This window comes from Hyperolius riggenbachi, chromosome 4 (genome assembly GCF_040937935.1).
Source record: "Hyperolius riggenbachi isolate aHypRig1 chromosome 4, aHypRig1.pri, whole genome shotgun sequence".
Taxonomy (NCBI): Eukaryota; Metazoa; Chordata; class Amphibia; order Anura; family Hyperoliidae; genus Hyperolius; species Hyperolius riggenbachi.
Genome location: NC_090649.1, coordinates 405,449,316 through 405,474,981, shown reverse-complemented (window position 1 = coordinate 405,474,981; position 25,666 = coordinate 405,449,316). Strand labels below are relative to the sequence as shown.

Genomic DNA, 25,666 nt, shown 5'->3' with positions numbered 1-25,666 from the left:
CGTCCCCTGGCATCCTCCCGACTCCTCTCTGTGTGCCTCTGCCGGTTGTCGGGCCGGCTCTTCCCGGTTCCCGACGCATGGTGTCATCACGCTGGCCACTACGCGTCATCACGGCGGCCAGTGTGACATGTCTGCACATGCGTGGTTCAGCATTAGAAAACAGAGCATGCAGAGACCTGTCACACTGGCCGCCGTGATGACGCGCATCGGCCGGTTTGATGACACCATGCGTCAGGAACCAGGAAGAGCCGGTTTAATGACAGATTGTGCAGCCCCGCATGCGCAGGAGCCTGCGTCCCTTTTAATCCCTGTGTTGTGCTAAACGTCCCAAATATCTCCGCAGCCACACTTCCTACACTCCCCAAGTTTTCAGGGTAGGGAGGGGACCCCCATTCTACCTCTGCGTCAAATTGCAGCCCTGCTGATTCCGAGACAGGTTTGGGTCTTGGGGGCTGCAATTTGATGCAGAGGTAGATGGGGGGTAGAGGGGGGGGGATTCCAGGAGTGTAGGTGGTGCAAAAGCAGAGATATTTGGAGGAAATATTTAAGTTCCCACTGAGCATGCGTGACTCAGTGAGGAAGGCTGCACTGTCATTACAACGGCCGGTAACGGGAGCAGGCAGAGGCACAAGGAGAGGAGCAAGGAGGACGCCGAGGGACCTCGTGGCCTACGGTGGGCTGGAGGAAGCCCCAGGTAAGTGAAATCTTAATTTAAGTCACTGCTCAGGGTCCCTTTAAATTAGGGGAGTACACTAGCTAGGTCAGAGAGGTTCAGAGCTATCAGATTTTAACTACTGGAAACGACATTACATAAGAGAAAGTAATTTACAGTGTATTTTAACCAATGGGGTAAAAAATGCCAAGTAACATGTACCATGTAGATATGTACCAGTATTTTAAATGTTGCAGTTTGTCAGAATAGTTTTTTTATACACCATGAACACAACTTTACTGCAGGGTTGGCTGCTCTCTTCCTTTGATTTTAGTTTTGTTGAATACTAGGTAGGACAGTTTGTCCGCAAAATCAAAAACTGGAGTTGTGCCCAATAAACATTACAAATCCTTCTGAGACATGTGTAGGAGATGAAGCCTATAAGCGCTGCACTCGGCAGATACGACCAGCAATCTGTTAACCAGCACAGGAGGCAGTGCTTATCGCTACATGATGTTGGCTTAACACAGAAAAATCTTAAAACAGAGTACAAGCAGGGCCAACCTCCCCCGGCAGCCTCCCTTACAGCATAGGCTTTGCAAGTCCACAACAGCACGGAAGGGGTTAACTAACGGACTATAGGCTCCAGCATTATGCCAGTCTATGCAGCGAACGTCATTAAAAAGATGTACGTATTAACCAAGTTGCAAATAGGTATTACGTGTAAAGACTCTTAAGGCAGTAAATCACCTTGGCCTTTTTCCTCTGCTTAATCTACAGCAGGCCATGACACTTATTTGCTCGGTTAAAAAGACTTGGCAATTTAATTCCTAGAGGTAAAAAGGAACTTTCTTTGCATTCAAGTACAAAGCACAAAATAGGAGAGCAAAGAAGCTACAACAAACAACATTGCAGTGTAGGAGCGCAATATGAAGCAAAAAAACAAAAACCACTTTATACAAATTATCTGTTTACACACCTGTAAAAATTGCTTACCTTTAAAATCTACTTCTCCATTACCGTCAGTATCGAATATGTCTATTACTCGCTGGACGAGAGGGTTCTGCTGCAGTTCAGGTAAAGACATGAATTCTTCCACGCTCAGAGATCCGGAATTGTCCAAGTCAAGTTTCTTAAACCTCTTTCCTAGCCGCTTGATCTCATCAGCGTCGACTACAAGAGAAAAACAAAAAAGCCACATCAATAGGTTATTTCAGGCAGGTACAGCTAGTTTGCAAGACGGGTTAAAAAGTAATCCAGCGTTGATACCCAGCAGAAGAGCAGTAAACTTCTCTGCCACTCAGACAGGCAAGTTGAGCCCTCCGCGGTCAGACATGGGAAAACATGCACCATGATTAGTCCAATTACCTTTTTTCCTGCTATAGCCAGCCATAACAGTCAAATCTGAAGCTCCCCTGGAATGCTGCGGACTCGCAGACTAAGAAGACAGGCGCTGCTAATACTTGCTTAATTCCATATGATCACATGGCATAATTAATGTGGACAAGCTAAGCAGATCATCGGTCTTTTTGTGCAGGCACAGGTGGAGGGTATGGTATGAGTACAGGAAGATTTCACAACACTATTCTGCCTCCGTCATGCTTCTCGTGGTGATAAACTATTAGCCACTTTCCAAAACAAGAGCCACATCTCCCAAAGAACATCATAAGTCACATACTAAGAGTGGCGCACACATACTATATACTCGAATACAAGTCGACCTTGTGTATAAGTCGACTCCAAATTTCAACCCTCTTAAACTGGATTTTTTTTTATTGACTCAAGTATAAAAGTCTACCCAGCAAAGTTAACGGCTGCACTTGGGCCTCAGAAGGGGGTTAATGACTGCACTGCATACAGCATAGCAGCCATTAACCCCTCCTGTCCCTTAAGTGCAGTCAATGCCTCCTCCAGGCCCCCAGGTGCTGCAATTATTCACCCCCCTTTCTGCAGCCCAGTATTTTTCCCCCTGCCTTTTCCTTGTTAACCTCCTTGGCGGTATTGACGACTTCAGCTCGTTAATGACCGCTGGAAAGCTTTTGATTATTTAAAAAAAAAAAAAAACCGCAGCAAGCACTTTGCTTGCTGCGTGTTCGGGTCGATGGCCGGCGCTCGCCGCCGATCCGCCGCGAAAGAGGGTCCCCCCCCACAGACCCCATGCATAGCCTGGCCAATCAGTGCCAAGCAGCGCTGAGGGGTGGTTCGGGACTCCAGAACGTCGATGACGTCATCACGATCGTCGCCATGGCGACGGGAGAAGCCCTAAAGGAAATTCCCTCCCAAGGGAGGGACGCCGCAGGGAGGGGGAATCATGTAGCTAGCGCTAGGCTGGCTACAAGATTTTAAAAAAAATATATATAGTGCTGCGTCGCCACCCTGGCGATCTTAACCACTTGCGCGTCGGCAAAGTTGTAGCTGCAGGACCAGCGACGCAGATCTGAGTCGCCGGCTGCAGGCTAATTAATCAGGAAATAGCCGCTCACGCGAGCGGCTGCTTCCTGTCAATTCACGGCGGGGGGCTCCGTGAATAGCTTGCGGGCTGCCGATCGCGGCTCGCAGGCTAAATGTAAACACAAGCGGAACTAATTTGCTTTGTTTACATTTGTACACGCTGCTAACAGTAGCAGCGTTTTACCAGATCAGCGATCCCCAGCCAATCAGCGGCCGGGGATCGCTGTCACATGACAGGCAGGAGCCTGTTAGAGGCTGCACAGGACAGATCCGTTCCTGTGCAGCCTCCGATCTCCGGGGAGGGAGGGAGGAGAGGGAGAGGGGGAATCCTGCGGTGGAGGGAGCTTTGAGGTGACCCCCCCCCCCCGCCAGCCACACGCAGGCAGGAGCGATCAGACCCCCCCCAGCACATCATCCCCCTAGTGGGGAAAAAAAAAGGGGGCAATCTGGTCGCTTTGCCTGTTTGATCTGTGCTGGGGGCTGTAGAGCCCACCCAGCACAGATCTCTGTAATAAGCGCTGGTCCTTAAGGGGGGGGGGGGGGGGGTAAAGGCTGGGTCCTCAAGTGGTTAATAGAATGCCAGTGTGGTTAATGGTTGTGGCCAGGACTTTCAGACCCGTGTTTTCCTGGAATTTCCTTTCCTCAAAGTATCACTTACCACTGGGTAAATTGCTGCAAATGGGAATGTCACTATTAGTACAGAATACACATTACTCAGTGTTGCCCCATAACTCATGTATAAGTCGACCCCTATACTTTTATGAAGTCAATAAGTAACTTTCTAGACTTATACTAGAGTATATGTACAAAGTGACAATGTCACACAAAAAAAAGGAAAAGAAAAAAAGAGAAAAAGGTTTTTCCTGTAGCAGTGCCAACTCCTAGCTAACTAAATTAAAACCTTGCATCCATTATACTTGGACTTCACATTCGTGGACACCTGTACTGGCTACTGCACGTAGCGATCAGATGCGATCGCTAGGGTAACAGTTCAAATGCATTCCTGTGCTGTTGCCTAGCAATGTATATGTACGTTAATGGAGTCCCCAAATTGTGCACCTTAGTGATCGCATCCAATCATTACAGACGTACAAGGCTGGCAATAATGACATGTTACATGGTATATGTGATATAATTGTAACCGGGACAAGCCAAATATTATATTGAGGTGTGGCCCTGTCATGAAAATTAGGGAGGGTGTAAAGTGTCTTCTGCATTTACACCTATTTTTTTTCCTGTAAAAGGCCTATAAAATTTAACAAATCTTTCGGGGGGGGGGGGGGGGGGCGGGGGGGGGGAACAGAAGCTTCACATCAGGGTGAGGGAAATTTGGGGATTGGATATTGAGACGGAAATAATAGTATTTTAAGATGCTGGCTGGTCAGACGCCTCAAGCCCCTGATGAGTGCGCATGCACGAAACGCGTAGGGCGGAGCTACGGGCGGACAGAGCTGGCGTGGAGGATTGTATTGACATGCTTGATTTTATTGGAAACTTGTGAGTGCACTACTTTTATTTATTTTATTAAAGCGAATGGTTTTACACTATGTGGAGCTTTTCAGTTATTAGGCTGATGTGAAGCTTCTGTTCCTACGGAGTTATCCATTTGAGGCTGGCTGAGGAAGACCCGCTGGGCGTTTAAGTGCAGTTGCTGTCTTATAATCTGGGCAGCAAAATAGAAGGTGAGAGGCCACGTATGCTGGTGGTGGTGCTAAGTGTGAGGGAACGCACATGGTCTGGAGAGCTGTAGAGGTGCTATTTTTGCTGTCTGTGGCTGGCAGCTACAGCATATGTGACACAACTTTAAGAAGATTTCAAGTACATATACCGGAAGACTCCCGCGCCGATTCCTCTAGTACATGGAGGAAGCCCAGGGTAAGTGGATTTTTTTTTTTTATTGTAAAGGAGCTTGGATGTGTCCTTTAAAAGGAAAAAAAAAAAAAAAAAAAAATATGACAGCCTCCATATTTTCTCACTTTCAGTTTCCCCTTGACGACCAGCTAACGCCGACTGGCGTAAACTGGTCGTCTGCGGGTTTCCATGGAAACGGCCGGTCGTTCGAGCGGCCTTTCCATGTCCGTTCACGGAGGCTGTCTCCGTGAACAGCCGGAGAGCCGCCGATCGCGGCTCGCCGGCGAAATGTAAACACGCGGGGAAGAAATCCCTGCTGTTTACATAATACGGCGCTGCAGATCGGCGATCCCCGGCCTCTGATTGGTCGGGGATCGCCGTCATTTGATAGGCTGAAGCCTATCCTACAACGCGCAGGACAGAAATCCGTCCTGCGCAGCTCAGAGAGGGAGGGAGAGGGACAGAGCGCCGAAAACGCTGCGGAGGGGTGCTTTGAAGAGCCCCCCCCCTCGCAAAGCGCAGAGAGCCGGCGGCGATCTGCCCCCCCCCAGCAGGACATCCCCCTAGTGGGGAAAAAAGGGGGTAAGTGATCGCCCTGGCTAAAACCTGATCTGTGCTGCAGGCTGTAGAGCCTACGCAGCACAGATCATTCAGAAATCCACTGGTCGGCAAGTGGTTACCTATACAGTTGGATATTTATATTTTTTTTTTTTAACATTTTGTAGACCATCTGGGTTGGAAGACCAGTCCTGCCCCTCTTGCATCATAGCTTGGCCTTAGATCAAATGCAAACACTAGGAAGATCAATGAGATGCAAATAATTCTGAGTATGCAGCAAATGTATGCAGCTTTTAAAAATAAACCAATCAAATTTCACATTGGCAGGATTTGATTGGTCTATTTTAAGGCTGCAAGAATTTGTGTGCAAAATATGCATATTCTTGCATCAACTTCAGGTTAATAATTTAAACATATCAGCAAAGATCAGGCAACATTCACATTGGGAGTGAGAAGGTTGATAACCGTATCTATAGTCTGATTCTCACCCGACTATGGCGACTCAATACAGGCAGTGACAACAGCCAATGGTGCTGAAATGGTAAGGATGCAGGTACATTTTTTCAGTTATCAAGACGTAGAACCACCAGGGTTTATGCACTGGACTAAAGTGAGACCTAAAAGCCCTTTTAAAACAGGATTGCATGTGCTCACAAGGCAATGATGTGATTGTTTCCTTTATCCAAAACTAAAAACTCGTGAACTTTTTTTTGGGGGGGGGGGGGGGGGGGGAATAGTGGGCAGAGTTGCAAGAATCATCATTTTGGCATTTGTGAGCAAAGAAATGTATCTGGAGTAGCGGGTTTTAGGTTGTATTACTAGACTAATTTTGCAGATTCATAAATCCATCCCTCACACTGTTTCAGAGGTTTTTGCCACACAGCAGTGCAAGATATAGATCTTAATTCTTTTCATGCTTCATGTGCTAGCCCAGACTTTTTCAACCAGGGTTCCTCAAGTACTCTGCAGGGGTTCCTTGGCATTTCCCCTCATCGTGGGGGAAGTATAATAGAGCACACTAAAATAGGGGATACTAAAAAAGAAGCACTAAATCGGTGGTCAGAATAATAAGCACATTAATAAAAAGCACTAGAATAAGGAGACTGTATGTGAAAAACAGCCACGCCTACTTGTAAAGTCCACACCTCCTACAAAATAAATGCAGGGGTTCCTTGAGATCCAGAAATGATTTGCAGGGTTCCTCCACAGTAAAAAGGTTGAGAAAGGCTGTGCTAGCCTGACTGGTCTTCTCCAGCGTGTCATTTTGGCAGAGGTTTTTTACTGACTAGACCCCTACAACATAAGAGTACATCTCGACTATCACATTAGTATATTTTCTATTTTGTAGATTTGTTTTTCAGCTAACAAACTAACCATGTTCTCCTTAATAAATCCCCACCACCACCACATACACACACCTCCCATTAGCACATGCAGACCCCAAGAACATGTCTGACAGAACTTGTCGGATATGTTACATGGCCACGCGCCTCTTCATTCACAGGCATGGCCATACTGGGCCTGAGTGAGTATGACCACACCTGTGCAGTAAACCAGAGCTGCTCTGTGCTGGCCGGTTCCTCCACTCCAGCTCCCTGAAAATGCAGACAGGCTGCTGGTCTGTGTGGTATAAGAGGGGGTGTCCTTAGCTGGTAGGGCATTCCCCCTGCACGCCCGCTCCAGCCTCCGGAACACCCCTTCCCCACCTCCAGCCAAAAAAAAAAATGCACAAGAGGACTCGAATGCATTGGTATGTGCTGCAACATGGAACTACTTCAGGGCCATTTTTCTTTTATAAATTATTTTTTTAGCAGCTTTTCACAAAGGAACAGAGCGGCAGACATCGTCGGGAGGCATCACATTATGATCAGCATCAGGTAGTTTTTATGTTTTTTTTTCTTCTTGAGAGAGCACCTCAGGTTTGCTTTAACAAAAACAACAAAAACAAAACAGTGCTTCCGTGATGTAAGGAAAACAATGGAAAAGAAAATGGAATCAGGCATTGCAGCATTAAAACAGTTCTCCCCCCCCCCCTCTCAAAAAAGGGGGGGGGGATACAAGTATTCGTATACTTACAGTGGAACTACAATCTAGCACAAAACAACTGAAAACATGTCCCCCATCTTCTTATTGACTATACAGTTATCCATTCCAGCTCTGACCCTCTGAAAAGGTCATCAGTGTAAAAGCCTTACCACCCTCTCCACAATCCCCTGGGATACATTGATCTAACATGGAGGCAACCATGTAGCATATCACTGATTTTAATCTGTCAGTACCACACAGCTATAGCTTCCTGCTTTGCACACAATCTCTCTGAACCTGTTGGAGCCTCAGCATACTTGCACGCTTGACGCTTCTGTGCATTTTTGGGCAATGTGCAGCAGTTTTTAACATTGATGTGTTGCTGAAGAATGCACAGAAGCGTACAAGTGTGCTCAGGTCCCACACATGCACTGTAACTTGACAGAGGGGATTGGGATTTGATACCTAGGATAACAATTCTAGCCACGATTTCATACAGAGGCACCCCTGGACTCCAGCAAAGCAACATGCACCTATCCCCATGGGGGGGGGGGGGGGGGGGTGGTAAGCACAACAGAACGACTTCCATTGGGTAAGGTAAAGAGAACAACATGCTTGGCTGTTGCTTAGGCCTAAATACTGTGTCCTAGATCTTTGAAGTGACCTCAAGGGGCACATGTAAACTTACTAGATTCTTGGCTAAGATAGCCCTGTATGGTCGCCTGGGCCAAGTTCAAGCTGGCGTGTGTGCTAGGCTTTAATGCCTGCTTTCAGAGATAAGAGAACAAGCAAAAGTGTAGAGCACCCCATGCTGAGACTCAGCACAGCTCAATGACTGATAAGCCAGAACAAGAAAATAAAAAAATGTTAACTCCATCAGGCATTTGAAAAAAAATTAAATTGGACCTGAACTCTTGCACAGGACAGACGAAAAAGAAATGCACCCTGTAAGTAATTAGAGAGTTTAGTCTGTTTAATTCCACCTCATTTGTGTCTAATCACAAGTTGTAATTTGAGCTCTCCCCACACGACTGCCACGGCAGAGATGGCAGATAAGCTTATTTAAAAGCACAGGCTGTTAACAATATGTCTGCTTCCATGAATCAGGAGGTAGAAACATTGCAGATTTTTTTAGGATCTGTATCAGCTGTAACAAAGAAACATTTTGTTTAAAGCGGAACTGTAAATACTTTGTCAACACTATCACTTACCTGGGGGCTTCTGCAAGCCCCCAGCAGCTGTCCTGTCCCATGCCGGTCCTCTACGAGCCTCAGTTCTCCCGCCACCAGCTACTTTCGGTTTTGCCGCTGGGCCACTGCACCTGCACAGCTCTGGCCACGTGTATCCTTTCCTCTGCAATAGCGGGGAACGCGAAGAAAACATACGCTTGGCAGGGCTGTGCTGGCCTCGACCCACAAGTCAAGGTACGTAACGGAGCGGCGGTGGGAGAACGGAGACTCGTGGAGGACCGACGTGGGACAGGACGGCTGCTGGGGCCTTGCAAGAGTCCCAGATAAGTGAAACCGTGTGTTTAAAAGGTATCTACAGTTCTGCTTTATAGGTTATTATGCTGTTGTGTATCTTTTAGAGCAGAGAGGACATTCTGATTTCGGGTCCACTTTAAAAAAGGCATCTAATCTATGGAGGGAGTGGAAATTATGATCTAATTATGCTTTAAAACAGGGCTGTGGAGTCAAAGCAATTTTTGGGTACCTGGAGCTGGAGGTTTCATGAACGGAGGTGGCTGATTTTTGTACCAACTCCAAATCCCTGGTAAGTATTAGACTAAGGAGTTAGAGTCGAGGAGTCGAAGCAATTTCAGGTACCTGGAATCAAAGGCTTCATAAGCTGATGAGTCAGATGATTTCTGTACCGACTCCACAGCCCTGCTTTAAAATACCGGTAAATTAAACTTAAAGAGAAACTCCAAGAATTGAACTTTATCCCAATCAGTAGCCAATACCCCGTTTCATATGAGAAATCTATTCCTTTTCACAAACAGACCATCAGGGGGCGCTGTATGGCTGATATTGTGGTGAAACCCCTCCCACAAAGAAATTCTGAGTACATACTCTTGGCAGTTTCCTGTCTGTGAACCCTGTTGCATTGTGGGAAATAGCTGTTTACAGCTGTTTCCAACTGCCAAAACAGCAAGCAGCAGCTACATCACTTGCCAGCAGTAAAAATGTCACCATGTGATAAATGTCATAATATAAATCAGGGATTTAAAATATTTTACAATGGGCAAACACTGACTAAACCATTTATACATAATTGTAAAAATGAAGCACTTTTTTTTATCACATTATTTTCACTGGAGTTACTCTAAGCGCTGCCTGATAATGCAATGTACCTGCATCGTACGTAAAAGGGTAGGTGTTTTACAATACAAGCATACCACGGTCAGGTTTACATTAGAAATATGAGTCATCACTAGCCTCTGCTTGTATTCTCTGTAGATGTGATCAGAACTTCTGAATGCAGAGTGGCTATAATGGGCGTAGACTAATTATACAACTGTAGAAACAGTCCGCTTAAAAACGCATTATTCAAGCAACACTGTAGCTAGTTTACTATCAGTATAAGCATGAAGAAATTATGCTGCACATACCAGGGTTACAGTGAGTATAAAAGCCAATAACAGGCAGTTATGAACACCATCATTCAGTGGTGCATTAACTGGTGAGCTACAGCTGACACAGAGTGGTCATGTAGTGGAGGTGAAAGCATATTTAAAGGTAATCTGAGCACCTGGGTGCACCCAGGTTAAATATATAGAATGGACCTCCCCCAAGTCTAGTAAATGCTTTGAGTTTTGGGGATTGGCCGCATGCATTTACTTAAAGAGACTCTGTATTGTTAAAATCGCACAAAAGTAAACATACCAGTGCGTTAGGGGACATCTATTACCCTCTGTCACAATTTCGCCGCTCCCCGCCGCCTTAAAAGTGGTTAAAAACAGTTTTAAAAAGTTTGTTTATAAACAAACAAAATGGCCACCAAAACAGGAAGTAGGTTGATGTACAGTATGTCCACACATAGAAAATACATCCATACACAAGCAGGCTGTATACAGCCTTCCTTTTGAATCTCAAGAGATCATTTGTGTGTTTCTTTCCCCCTGCATCTCTCATGCACTGAAGTTTCAGGCTGCTCTTTTCTTCCTGCAAACAGCTTTGCCCTTGTCTGTAATTCCTCACTATGTGAAAGCCCAGCCAGCTCAGAGGAGGATTTATCCTGCTTGTAAAAGATAAGAGAGAAGAGAGAAGCTGCTCTAATCTAAATAACACACAGGCAGTGTGCATAGAGGGGCCTGGAAGGGGGAGTTCATAGCAGAACCACAACACTGAAGAACTTGGCAGCCTTCCAGACACAGGCTGACAAGTCTGACAAGAGAGATAAGTTGATTTATTACAGAGACTGTGATAGTACAAAGTGCTGCAGGAAGCCAGAACACATTAGAATAGCTTTTGGAACTTGTAGGCAGGGCTGTGGAGTCGGTCCAAAAATCCACCGACTCCGACTTCTCAGTTTAGGATTCCACCGACTCCGACTCCTCTAATTTGCATATTACAATTTTGTTGATTAAAAGTATGTAACATGAAATTCGTCTCTTAACTGCCAACGCTTAGGAATTTTACAAGACAACTGAAGTGAGAAGGATATGTAGACTACTATATTTATTCCCTTTAGACTAAAACTAGTCCTTGGTAAGAGTACTTGTAAAAGGTACAGACCGGAACAAAGAACATCTATCAGGCCCTAGGCAATGTAAGTGTGGGTACATGTAAGAATGATGTGCAGGTACTCTGCAGGGGAATGAGGAGATTGTAAACAGACAACACCTCTGTGTTCAATGTGCACAGCATTCTCGGTGGATTCCCTGCAGCTCTGTGGGGAGTGCATATGTAGAGTATAGTACTACTGTGTAACAAAGTAAACCTGAGACAGATGAAATTAAAGTTTTATACATACCTGGGGCTTCCTCCAGCCGCCTTCAGGATAATCAGTCCCTCGTTGTCCTCCTCCACCACCTGGATCTTCTGCTATGAGTCCAGGCACTTGAGCCAGTCAGGCGTAGTGTGCATGCACACACTCCGCCGCCAGGAGCATACTACACCTGTGCAGCACTATTGCGCAGGTGCAGAATGTTCCTGGCTGTGGGAGCGGCATGCGGCCGGACAGCGCTGACTGGCTGAATTACCAGGACTCATAGCAGAAGATCCGGGTGGTGGAGGACAGCGAGGCACTGATTAGCCTGAAGGGGGCTGGAGGAAGCCCCAGGTATGTATAAAACTTTACTTTTCATCCGTCTCAGTTACCTTTTAGTTTGTAGTCACCAAACCAAATTTTAATAACATATCAAATTATTTGATTTCATCAGCAAAGGGAGTGCATACATTTGCATAAATCAGCATCAATGCAGAATTATTTCCATCTCGTTGACCATCTCTATTAGTGACACAGCTACACATCAGGCTTTATTCTTACAGCATAGATGTTATTTAGTATATATAAGAGATTCCTGTGTACACATCATATATACAGTCACAATCAGATATGTATATCCGACCTTAAAAATACGGGGACTGCTTTATTGAAGCAGCACAAGTAACTAATTTTGATTGGTTTATGTCATTTTTGTGGACTAAGCATAGCTATTACTGTATATATACTGTATAAATACATTATTTTTAATGACTATTATCTGAGAAATAGAACATTTTATCATATTTTCTATTTTAATTACAGTTACAAATTCATTAGGAGTCGGAGTCGGTGCATTTTTCCCGACTCCAGGCACCCAAAATTGCCCGACACCACGACTCCGACTCCACAGCCCTGCTTGTAGGATGATAAAAACAGGATGCAATTTTTGTTACAGAGTCTCTTTAACTATGGAGGTCTGCTATAGGAGGGCCTCCATGTTCCCTGCCCATGTCGCAAAAGTGCAGACTTAAGTACCCATAGCGTTGTTGCATGCCCGTCGCAGTGCATGCCGAGAGATGTAGTCCATTCATGTGGTATTTCAACCTCCAGTTTGCGGCACAATGACAGTAGATGGAGGCCCTCATATAGATAAGGAGCTGTGCGTATGGAGGGCACAACGTGTAGGTGGGCAGGGCTTACCTCACGGAATCATGGAGCACTCCTGTGACCTGGCTCTCTGCCCCCTGGACTCTGTGTATGCCGATAGCCCTGGAGCAACAGGGCTATGTTTGAAGCAGTGGCTTGAACAAAAAGGACTGACCTAAAGGTGGACGCACCCTGTGGGACATTACAACTCCAGTGAACGCTGGTAATGTGAAAGGACAAGTGGATGCCCTATGAGGTCATGTGAGTTCTAGTATGCTGAAGTCCTTAAAACATATCGAGCACAACGGTGAACACTGCGTGCACACCTTGCTGTCTCCCTACCCATCTACAACAAGCCGGCTAGTTTAGAGGTACCAGTACATATAGATGGAGTGGATGTGCGGGGGCAGCTGCTCAAGTTCTTTTAAAGCAACGGGAATGCTTATGGAGCACTGCATTGCATTACTGGTCAGGCGCCCAACTCGAAGACACTTTAAGCACACTTAAAGGGAATCTGAAGCGAAGGTATATGGAGGCTGCCATATTCATTTCCTTTTTTTGCCTGGCTGTCCTTCTGATCTCTTTGGCATCAGTAGTGTCTGAATCAGATTCGTGAAACAAGTATGTGGCTAATCTTTTTAGATTTCGTCAGAAATATCTGCTCTGCATGCTTGTTTAGGGTTTATCTCTAAAGTATAGATCTCCATGACTGCCAGGCAATGTGCATTGTTTAAAAGGAGAGGAGGAAAGAAGAAGAAAAAAATGGCAACATCCATATCCCCTCAGGTTCCCTTTATGTACATTAACTTTAAGTGGTTTTTAACTGTATCAGCTCCTTTTTTCGAAACAGAGGTTATTTCAAATCACTTGACCAGAGTTGACCTTTAAAGTGGAAAAAAAGTCCAGAGACCAAAAACAGCTGCTTGAATGAAAAGTTTTTGAATGATGAGCAGAGCACTGTAGGCAAGGAATCTATTTCCATCTCTTGGCTCACATTACACAGGCAATGCCCTTGAAGATATACATAGACACTTGTATTCTGACATACGGTACAAAATCAGAATGAATAACTGTGCTGATGAGGATTTCCCAGGGAAACCACTCAAGGACAAGAATAAAAAAAACTAGAGAGTCCCTTCAGCGAGAACACATGAGTCACTGCTGGAACATTTCACTGCAGTCAACTACATATGAATTTTCTACATGCTTGCTATGCCACATTTTCACAGCTGTATCACATGGAGTTGTAGACTCTCCCCCTACAGGCTGCTGGTATAACAAAGCGGTACAGTCACCAATGATTGCAAAGATGATGAGATTGTGTGATACGGGGGCCTGTTGTCACTGTAGACACGAATGTGTTTGCTTGATCAATTGCATAGGTATGAGATTTTCCATAAAAAGTATATTGTAGCTTGCCACTACAATGCACTCTGGCATTTTTGCAAGTACTGCAAGCTGCATTTCTATGCAACTGAATGGGGTCAGCACAGAAAAAAATAAAGCATAGAATATACTTTCTTTTCTATGCATTTGTACTTTGTAGACGGGAAAAGCTCTCAAATCTGCCAGAAGACCTGGGGCCATATGCAATTCCTTTTTTCTCCTGAGTTTTCTCCTAGGAGATAATTTTTCATCATTTTAAAATAACTTTTTAGCACTTTGCAATGTAAAATAGTACTAAAAAGTAGTGAAAAAGTACTGTCAAAATTATTTTGAGTATTTGTTTGCTGGTGGTGTAAAATGCATTTTATTCAAAAGTTGTAAAAATATCACCTGGGAGAACACTCGGGTGAAAAAGTGAATTGCATATGGGCCCTGAAGTGAAAATTTTCACTTCTGATACTTATCTATAGAGTATACATGTCAAAATCTGGCCCTCAGTCAATAAATTTGGCCCTCAAGTGGTTTCCCCACTTTGCATTATGTTTGGCCCACTCTAGACCACCAGGGAAGCTATACTGGAGGTAAAGTCGTAGACCACCAGGGAAGCCATTAGGATGGTAGGGGGAAAGCTCTAACCACTAGGGAACTGGATAGGGGAGGGTGGGGGCCTCTAGAAACCTGGGAACTGTATAGGGGCAGTAGGAGCACTAGACACCAGGGAACTGTATAGGGGTTGAAAGGGGGGCCATTAAAGAGAATCTGTATTGTTAAAATCGCACAAAAGTAAACATACCAGTGCGTTAGGGGACATCTCCTATTACCCTCTGTCACAATTTCGCCGCTCCCCGCCGCATTAAAAGTGGTTAAAAACAGTTTTAAAAAGTTTGTTTATAAACAAACAAAATGGCCACCAAAACAGGAAGTAGGTTGATGTACAGTATGTCCACACATAGAAAATACATCCATACACAAGCAGGCTGTATACACCCTTCCTTTTTAATCTCAAGAGATCATTGTGTGTTTCTTTCCCCCTGTAGTTCTCATGCACTGAAGTTTCAGGCTGCTCTTTTCTTCCTGCAAACAGCTTTGCCCTTGTCTGTAATTCTTCAGTAGGTGAAAGCCCAGCCAGCTCAGAGGACGATTTATCCAGCTTGTAAAAGATAATAGAGAAGAGAGAAGCTGCCCTAATCTAAATAATACACAGGCAGTGTGCAGAGAGGGCTTGGAAGGGGGAGTTTATAGCAGAACCACAACACTGAAGAACTTGGCAGCCTTCCAGACACAGGCTGACAAGTCTGACAGGGGAAAGATGCATTGATTTATTACAGAGACTGATAGCAGAAAGTGCTGCAGTAAGCCAGAACACATTAGAATAGCTTTTGGAACTTGTAGGATGATAAAAAACAGGATGCAATTTTTGTTACGGAGTCTCTTTAAACACCTGGGAACTTTATAAGGGAGGAAGGTGGCCAGTAGACATATTGAGGTTGGCCCATGACTAGGTCCCAGCGCACAATTTCGGCCCGCTTTGTATTTGAGTTTGATACCCTTGCTAAAGAGGGAAGGCTCTGGCTGGTATAGAGCCTTCCCATTCCTCTATGTGGCCCGTCATTCCTCTGCTGTCAGCCAGTAAAGCTGTTTGAAAGAACAGCACTTTGTCCTCAAACTACTTTGGACACTAGTAGTTCCAATGATGTACACTAGAGGAACAATGGGCCACACAAAGGAACAGGAGAGTTACACTATCCATTGCCTTCCCTCTATTCAGGTAAGTATCAAACCTGAAATGAGTTTTCTCACTTCAGGTTTCCTTTAACCTTCTTAGCTGTTATCACGAGTTCAGCTCGGGGTGGAAAAACAAGCTAGGAGCATTATCCCGAGCTGAACTCGTGGTAGCCGCCGGGGGTCTATGCAGAGCAATGCGCGCAGCGGCGTATTAACACCTCCCAGAGGATCCAGACATTGACCACCATTCCTCTTCCTCACCTCCGAAGCTCTGCTTCCCCCTGGTGAGATCGCCGTCTATCGTCATGCTATAGCGCAGTGATGCGTTTGTATAGCGCATCTTCAGCAGGGTTTCTCAATCAAGCCATGATAATTATGAGAGACCATGATTTTGCCTGTATAAACTTCATACAAGCTAGCCGGTTCTTGGCTAAGGTGGCAGGTAAGGGCAGTCTCTGCTGACAATCTATCATTATGAGAGGGCCAGAATGCTGGATTTAATTATCCAACATTGATGTTCTAGCCTATGGAATGGAAGAGCTATACTCACCTAATTTGTGAGTCAAATTCACAGCCTCAAAGATTATGAACAAAGGACATTAAACTTCCTGGTGGCAGCTGCAGATTTCAGAACAGGATTTGGGGCATCATTAAATAGGATTTATAAATTACTGGTTAGAAGTTTAAGTAGGGCCATGGCTTTTTAATAACAAGCTGGCGCTTCACAAAAACCTTGAGACAAGAACATCCCCTTAAACGACCTCCTGGACCCTTCAGGACCTCAAGTGGGGTAAGCATAATACACGTTGAGGTGTTAAATTCTGCAGTAAAGTCTGAAGGACAACTCTGTACTGGCTAAAAGGCAATATAGTTGATGGTAGATGGGTGCCAAAGTAAATAAACGCAACCAGCATTAATGGATGTTCTCTACAGAGGGAAAAGTAGCTACTAGGTTACTCCAGAGCTGACATCACCAGAACTTGGCTAATTCTAGTTCACCTGCCAAAACAAAGCTAAACACTTTTGCTTAAAAAGAGTCTGGATCAAAAAAAGGTGCCTAAAGTGTAACTGTCGGACATACAATCAAAAAGTAAACAAGCAATAAGGATGCTAACAAGGCAATCCAAAAAAGTTAAAATCACTATTCCTTACACACAAAATTTGGTACACAAAAAATAAGTCACAGGGCATGCTGGGCTGTCCATTTTTGCTTCTCTACTTCCCCTCAGACTTAACTAATACAGCCTGATGGGCTGAAGCCTCTGTTTTTCCCTCCCACACCTCTGTTCCTCTCTGATTGGCCAATATTTCTCATGCTGAGACAATACACTTTCTATAGTGAAGTGCGGGCAAATCAGGCAGAGTTGAGTCAGGGAGGAAATGACATCAGGATTGGCTTCAAAAAAGCTTCACTTAAAATGGGAAATGCTAAGGATTCTCTCTTTTTTACTTTAGAGGAAAAAAAAAAAAATCACTGAAACCAAAACGTGGACAGTGCAATACATATGTTAAGTAAGTAGAGCAAGTATTTATCTACATATAGATTTGTTTTTTTCCGAGATAGTATGACTGACAGCTCCTCTAACAATTTACAAGATTCTATGGCTCTGTGGCCTCTAAGGCTCTTAATTCATGATATAAAGTGATCCTGTTTCCAACTGGTTAAAGCCAGTACTTATTTAGTAAGGAGTACTTGAGCAAGACTCCACACTGCAGGGCGGCCTACTAATCACGTTCCTAATGGCTGCAGCTTCCAAGCACTTTGAATAATTATTCTAACATTCGTACAGGATTTTTCTCACAGTAATAATAAGTTCTGGTTCACTAAAGGTGCCCATGCATTACTTAATTTGCAGCACATACAAACAGGTCACGGAGACACTGGAGGATACGCGCGCTGATAAGGCAAGATGCCTTCCAATATGGACGGGGACTTGACAAACATTAAATGGGGGATGCGGCACGGGAGGTGGAGGTGCTAAGTAAATTTCCTATAAATTTCATGTTGAAATCAAGTGAAAATCTGTGTGCTGTGCTCAGTTTTTAGTCAACACATTACACAGCCAATGATTGTCTGGCACTCTCACAGTACTGATAAGAAAGTACCTGCCTCAACTGTTCTAAGCTTTTACCAAAAATCAATCGGTTCTACTGAACATCTAAAGACATATCTTGTACGGGCAAGCATTACTGTGTCTGGTGATGAGGGCCATTTTAAAGCTCAATGGAAAACACTAAAACACCGCTAAATGGAAGGCAACAGGAAGCAAAGCTACCAACATGGTACATATATGCTAATATCATCTTACAGGTGCATGTAGGATTCTCTAAATGCAAGTATAGCATTAGTGGACCTGAACTTTTGCACAGGACAGAAGGAAAACAGATTAATGCACCCTGTATGTATTGAGTTTAGCCTGTCTAATCCCCCTCATCTGTGACTTACCACTGTAATTTGATCTCAGCTGTGTCAACTGGCCACCTCAGCAGAGAAGCCAATTTGTAAAAACAGGATATTAAAGGACACCCGAGGTGAAAAATGAATGAAATAAAATGATTGTATCCATCTACCGTCTCCTAAAAATGACTTAAGATATTCCACAGTTTTATTTTATGTTTAAAATCTACTTTTTACGTTTTAACTGATTTATTGTTTTTGCTCAAAGACACATTCATTGAATGCCAGAGCTAAAATCTATGAACCATTGACCCTTTATCAGTTTCCTACTCTCAAGACATTTTCTGCTAGGAAAGTGTTTTATAGTTGGAATTTCTTATCAGTGAGGGTTAGATCTGTAGTCACTTCCTGTAGTCAGGACTGAGTCAGCCACTTACATGCCTGATATTTAACTCTTTCAGGTAGAAGCAAAAAAAAAAAAAAAAAAAAGGAACACAGCATAGTTATTTATGTGCAAGGCACTGTACATACCCATGTCTATCTCATGTCACATGTCACCTGTCACCTCGGGTATCCTTTAACCCTATGTCTGCTTCTATGAAAGCAGGAAGTAGACACTGCAGATTTATTGCAGGATCTATATCAGCTGTAATAAAAAGACTTTCTTTTCTTTAAAAGGGTTATTATGCCGTTTATCTTTAAGAGCACAGAGGAAGTTCTGAGTTCAGGTCCATTTTATTTAAAGGGAACCTTCACAAAAAAAACAAAAATCATGAGTTTCACTTACCTGGGGCATCTACCAGCCCCCTTCAGCCATCCTGTGCCCTCGCAGTCACTCATTGCTCCTCCGGTCCACCCCTGCCAGCTAGTTTCGTTTTTGCCTACTGGGAGTCGGCCGGCCGTCATGCGTACCTTTTTACGCATTACCGTTGGTGCAAAAAGCTATCGCGGACATTAACAAGTTCATTTTTACAAATTACGGTTGCAATGCGTAAAAATTTGCTTATTAATGTCCGTGATAGCTTCCTGCACCAGTGGGAATGCGTAAAAAAGGTACACATGGCGGGCGGCCGGCCGACTCCCAGTCGGCAAAAATGAAACTAGCTGGCAGCGGTGGACCAGAGGAGCAATGAGTGACTGCGAGGGCACAGGATGGCTGCAGGGGCTGGTAGATGCCCCAGGTAAGTGAAACTCATGTATTTTATTTACTTTAGGTTCCCTTTAAAGGCATACTGTAGGGGGGTTGGGGGAAAATGAGTTGAACTTACCCGGGGCGTCTAATGGTCCCCTGCAGACATTCTGTGCCCGCACAGCCACTCACCGATGCTTCGGTCCCACCTCCGGTTCACTTCTAGAATCTCAGACTTTAAAATCTGAAAACCACTGGGCCTGCTTTGCCGTGTCCTCATTCCCGCTTATGTCACCAGGAGCATACTGTGCCGGCCCAGACCATACTGGGCCTGCGCAGTATGCTCCTGGTGACATTAGCGGGATCGAGGACACTGCAACACAGGCGCAGTGGTTTTCAGACTTTACAGTCAAATTTTAGAAGTGAACCGGAGGCGGGGCCTGAGCATCGGTGAGTGGCTGCGCGGGCACAGGATGTCTGCGGGGGACCATTAGACGCCCCGGGTAAGTTCAACTCATTTTCCCCCCAACCCCCCTACAGTATTCCTTTAAATCCCAATTCACAGCCGATCAGTTGGTGCTGAGGAGAAGACAAACAAACCAACCTGAGAGTCACAGTGAAAATACTGATGCTACTCACCAAAGACAACACAATTGTTGTATGAACACCTCTCCTTTGAAACGGACCTGTCCTGGCAATATACACATTTCATTTCTACAGCTATACACTGAAAAAAGGGTTTGTCTCTCTCATACACTACAAGTAGTCAGGTTGAATTAATTCACGTGAAACCCACTCCTCTCTGCGTGCTTCACTATCTCTGAGCCACGCTAACCGTATCTGACAATCAGACAGCCAGGGAGCATCCGCTCATTACCATGCTGACCTTATTTCAGCCAACAGAAAGCAAGATCTGGGAGAAGGTATTAACACATTAAGGAGCAAGAGACCTTCAACCTGCTGCTGTAAGGAATAATCACACTGCTTCTGGCTCCTCTCAGACACACAGAGCCACACAAACAAGACAGGTGGCCAAGAAGCAGATTACAGTTATCTGGTTGTTCTTTGTTTTGTCAGAAAAGTATACATTCTGGAGGTTTCATATGTACATGGACAAAGCTAACAAATCACCTAAAAACAAAAAAATGCTGCATCAGCACAATGCTAAAACCCACTGCTCTGTTTAATGTTTCTTCCTAGCTTTGCATCAAAAAAGCCAATAAAAAGTTACAAGTTGCCCAGCAAGCTCATGGTGAACCAGAACTCCTATTAGTGTGAAGGTGCGTACACACGCACTACTATAAAGGCACGACGGGTCCGTTGGACCCTCCCGCTGGGCGGGCGTTGCAGCGATAGAGCGTGTGTACAGTCTGTCGGCAGACTGATAACACTGAGCGGATCGTTCAGAAACCGCCTCATCAGTCTGAAGACAGACTGTACACACGCTCTACTATTGCTGGAACGCCCGCCCAGCGGGAGGGTCAGACGGCCCCGTCGTTCCTTATAGTAGTGCCTGTGTACGCACCTTAAGGTGCTAAAAAGCCTGCTTACAAGAAAAATGATATAAAAATCACAAACTTGCCCAAGCTCAAAAAAAAAAAAAAAAAAAAAAAAAAAAAAAATATATATATATATATATATATATATATATATATATATATATATATATATATATATATATATATATATATATATATATATATATATATATATATATATATATATATATATATATATATATATATATATATATATATATATATATATATATATATATATATATATATATATATATATATATATATATATATATATATATATATATATATATATATATATATCTCTACTTACCTGGTGCTTCCTTCAGCCCCTTGCAGCCAACATGTCCCACACCGCAGCTCAGCTCTTAGCCGCCAGCCCAGGGTCCCCACCGGTGCAGAGGCCAACCTTACAAGGTCGCCCTCTACTGCACCTGTGCGAGTGCCGGTGTCAATCAAGTCCACGTTGTCCGGAGTGCACTGGGGCTGCGCAGTACACTTCGGACAACGTGGGCTTGATTGACAGTGGCACTCACACAAGCGCAGTAGAGGACGACCTCACGAGGTCGGCCTCTGCACCGGCGGGGACCCTGGGCTGGAGGCTGAGAGCAGAGCTGCGGTGTGGGGCATGTTGGCTGCAAGGGACTGAAGGAAGCACCACGTAAGTAGATTTTTGTTTTTTTTAATGAGCTCGGACATTCCCTTCAACATGGAAAGCTAAACACCCCCAGTACTGCTGTAAATGCAATGATGTGTCAGCTTGTTAATTTTACAGTGGTTCTGTAAAATTAACAAGCTAACATATTTGCTTTCCAGCAATTTTTAAGGTGTGTTTAGCTTTCAGAGACAACAAAGGGACGATTTGCACACTGGGCAGCGATACATTGTGGGACACCTCATATGTCCACTACAACCCGAAAAATGACAAATACCTTCTGTTGATCTAATTTGTCTGTTCTAATAACTTGTATTGATTCAGTTGATTGGTAAGATGAGGGAGGGAAAGGTCAGCGACCCAATCAATAAATGTTTAATTAATTTTGGGTAAAGGGGAGGGAGGGTGCACAATTTTGTACTGCACCAAGCAGTGGTTAAATCCACAGAAGATTAGAAAGGGGGGAGGGGGAAGAAGAAATCCAGATTCTTTCTCAAAGCCCATGCCAATTATATAATTTGGTTGAGCAAAGAGGGGTTGGTACAGGTTTTCAAAAAAAATAAAATAAAAAAAAATAAAATAAAAAGGTATACTTTCTTACAATAAATCATCATGCATTCTGTGTGCCAAGCCCTTGTACTGCAGTGAGGCCTGGAACCCACTAGCAGTATGTTGCTAAGTCATTGTAATTTGAAAAGCTTTTGCTAATGTAATGCTATGGATGTGATCCCACTAGAGGGATGCGATTTTATAAAAATACTTGTAAAAAAAAAAAAAAAAAAAAAAAAAAAAAGTTATCTTAGCAGAACAGGTTTACAACCTGGAGTGAGCTATCATTTTGATAATGGAAACTCATTCATCAGACCAGCCATTTCTGCCCACCAAAGTGGGACGCACAGTGGCATAGTGGTTGGAGCCCTCGCTTTGCAGAGCTGGGTCCCGGTTCAAGTACCAGCCAGGGCACTATCTGCACGGAGTTTGTATGCTCTCCCTGTATCTGTGTGGGTTTCCTCTCACCTCCCAAAAACATACAGATAAGTTAATTGGCTCCCCCATAAAATTGGCCCCAGACTATAATACATGCACTACACAATACATATATACACATGACTATGGTAGGGACCTGATTGTGAGCCTCACTGAGGGACAGTTAGTGACAAGACAATATACTCTGTACGGCACTGCGTAATATCTTAGCGCTATATAAATACATAAATAAAAGTCTATGGGAACAGAAGAGGTAAAATTGGATAAAGATTAAAAAATGAAGTATGGCCAACGTTCCACCCTTCACCGTTGTACTTGTGTTGCATTTAATACAAAAATAAAAGTATTTGTGTTTCACCACTAAGGCCATCAATTCCTATTATCCCATGTACAGTACGTCCGTTTGCATCATTTAAGTCATAACTGCATTAATGGTGTACGGGTATAGAGGAGAATTACTTACAATGTGAGCACATTTCCAAGGGGTAGCTTGCCTCATTTCCCTGGAAACAAAGAAAAGGAGAGATTAATAAAGGTTTGCCCAAAATAATATATATTTTCAGCTTAATCACATCTACTCTGGACACTGGTATAGGAAAACCGACCAAAACCTTAAAGTGAACCCAAGGTAAAAATAAACTGATGAAATGATTGTATTTATCCTTCTACTCCTTTAATTAAAAAGTCTTTTTTTTTTTTTTTTTTTTGATATCCCATGGTTTTATTTTATATGCAAACATTTACAAAGTAGATTAATTGTTTTGTTGTCTCTGCTCAGTGGCAGCCTATTAAGTGTCCCTAAATGAAAATACATGTACTGTATTGACCTTTTTTATTTCCTTCTGCTCTCAGAAGTTGTATTTTGTTAAGAAACCATTTATGGCTGTAATTTGCCTATAAAAGTAGCCACACAGTGGTCGATTTGCCATCAGATTCGACCAACAGATAGATCCCTCTCTGACCGAATCTGATCAGAGAGTGATCATATGGCTGCCTTTACTGCAAACAGATTGTGAATCGATTTCAGCCTGAAACGTACACAATCTGTGGTGGTGGTGCTGCCGCCGCTCCTCCCCCCCCCCCCCGCATACATTACCTGCTCCGCCAGCACGACTCCCCAGGTCTCCGCTGTCTTCTTCTCCGCTCTGGTCTGGTCTCCGGATCCAGCAGGCTTCACTTCTTCCAGTCTGGGGGAAGTTTAAACAGTAGAGCGCCCTCTACTGTTTAAACTTCCTACCGGGACAGGAAGAAGTGAAGCCTGCTGGATCCGGAGCCCAGCGCAGAGACGGAGCAGCGGTGACCGGGGGGGGGGGGGATATGCGCGGCCGGATCAGGTAATGTATTGAAGCTGTATTGCGTGTATTGAAGCTGTATTGCTCCCTACCCGTGGGCGATCGACGGTAATTTCCCGCACGGAGTGATCGATCTATTTCGGGACGAAGTAGATCGAAATTTAGCGTTAATGTTAATGATTTGACAGCAGATTTGATCCCAGTGATCAAATCTGTCGAACGGCGGGGAATCGGCCTAGTGTATGGCCAGCTTTAGTGTTTACAATATACCCAACAAGTTGCCAACAAGACAGGAGCTGTCACTTCCTTGCCTAAAAATTAAATTTCAGGCAGCAAAAAAACAAAGAAACTTATTTTTAACTGTACATACTCCTGTTATCTCAACACGTCGCCTTGGATACAGCATTAATGATACTGTTTCCTGAACAATGGACCATGAGATTGTTGCAATCAAATAGAAAAAACCTTTCAGGCTCACCAACGGAGGGGAAAATAAGCAAACCAATTAGACTAAAAGAATCACACGAAATTCGGAATGATAGCATGATCGTTCGTCGGTCACCATTGGTCGATCTCGATCACTATTAATGGCACCCGATCCAATCGATCACATGGCCGATCGTTCAGTAGATTATTCCGTTTATTGGCACATTTAGAACCAGTATCCTGGCAGCTGGCCTGAACACACATACCGATGGGTGGGTACGGTTCATGGTTTCCTTTTATGGCTCTCTCTAAGGTCTTCTGATTTAGGCTCCAATTCTCACACTGGTGTATGCTAGTACAGGAATTCAGCCTCCTTATTGTATGAGGAAATTAATGTTGGGCTCCCCTGAAACATTTGTCTAATGCTGGGCATACACGGAGTTTCTTTTCCTCATCAATCAAGCCGCTGATGGCTCGATTGAGAATATCTGACAGGTCCGATGACTTGCCGGATAGTTTCCCCACTCGATCCCCGCCGACGGACAATAGCGGGGAATCGAGCAGCCAATAAGGAGAGCCGGCGGGGACGAGCTGAAATCGACCCACGCAGGGATGCGCCGGCATCGAGCCAGCGGCTCGATCCGGCGCATAATTGCATCCGTGTATGCCCAGCATTACTTTCAACTGTAATTTTTACTGTGCTAATTTGCAAATGAAACAATATTGACTGGTTACTAGGGGCAACAAGCACATCCTTTGTACATAAAGCCCTATTTTTCAGTTTCATTTCTCTAAAATAGCTTTTCTAGGTTAATGGAGAACTGAAAAGGTTTCGTTTATTATACAGAACTGCAAACGTAAAGAAAAAACATTTGCCTGGAGAGGGACTCATTTGGTTAAAACCAGCACAAACTTTACTACTTAGCAGCAAGTGCGCTTGTTATTTGGTACCAACAGCTACTAGATACAAAAGCTTTAGCTTTATGTTCAGTTAATACTTAGGGCTGGTTCACAAGGGTGGTAAACGCAGTGTGGCCCAATGAAAGCGTACTTTGAAAGTGATTAAAGTGAACCTCCGGACTAAAAATCTACTCAGCAGAACTGAAAAGGCTTGGTGTTTCTTTAACAGTTTCCCAGCATCAGAACTTTGTTTTTCTTATCAAAGCATCATTTTTAGCTGCATTTTTAGCTAAGCTCCACCCACCAAACAAAACTGCCCGGGCTTTTTTTCCCTGATGCTGTGCAAAGCATGATAGGATTTCCTGTTATTCACGTTGCCTAGCAACTGGGAGGGGTGATCAGCACACAGGACAGTTGGAACTGTGTCTTATGCTCCCTGTCACCTCATTTCAACCAAAAAGATGGCTGTCCTCATGAAATCAAACATTTGGCTGTTCTTTTAAAACAAGGTGGGTAAAATATATTACCCATCTATAGGCTGAAGTTCCTCTTTAACTGCTGTAAGCAATTTCACTCAAGTGAATGGAAACTCTTACGGTGAACATTTGACTTCGTTC

At 44.1% G+C, this 25,666-nt stretch overlaps 1 protein-coding gene across 4 annotated transcripts in view; it reads right to left on the bottom strand.

The window, feature by feature from the left end:
* PPP3R1 (protein phosphatase 3 regulatory subunit B, alpha) overlaps positions 1-25,666 on the bottom strand; it is a 108,737-nt gene that overhangs the window by 22,128 nt on the left and 60,943 nt on the right. For 3 of the 4 annotated variants that reach the window (XM_068232309.1, XM_068232310.1, XM_068232312.1), the window contains exons 2-3: positions 22,895-22,934; positions 1,649-1,825 (exon numbers count right to left, since the gene is read on the bottom strand). In XM_068232309.1, the coding sequence (XP_068088410.1) occupies positions 1,649-1,825; positions 22,895-22,934 (217 nt within the window). Of the gene's footprint in view, positions 1-1,648; positions 1,826-2,020; positions 2,081-22,894; positions 22,935-25,666 lie in introns of those variants that run through there. The other variant, XM_068232311.1, reaches the window with a different exon arrangement.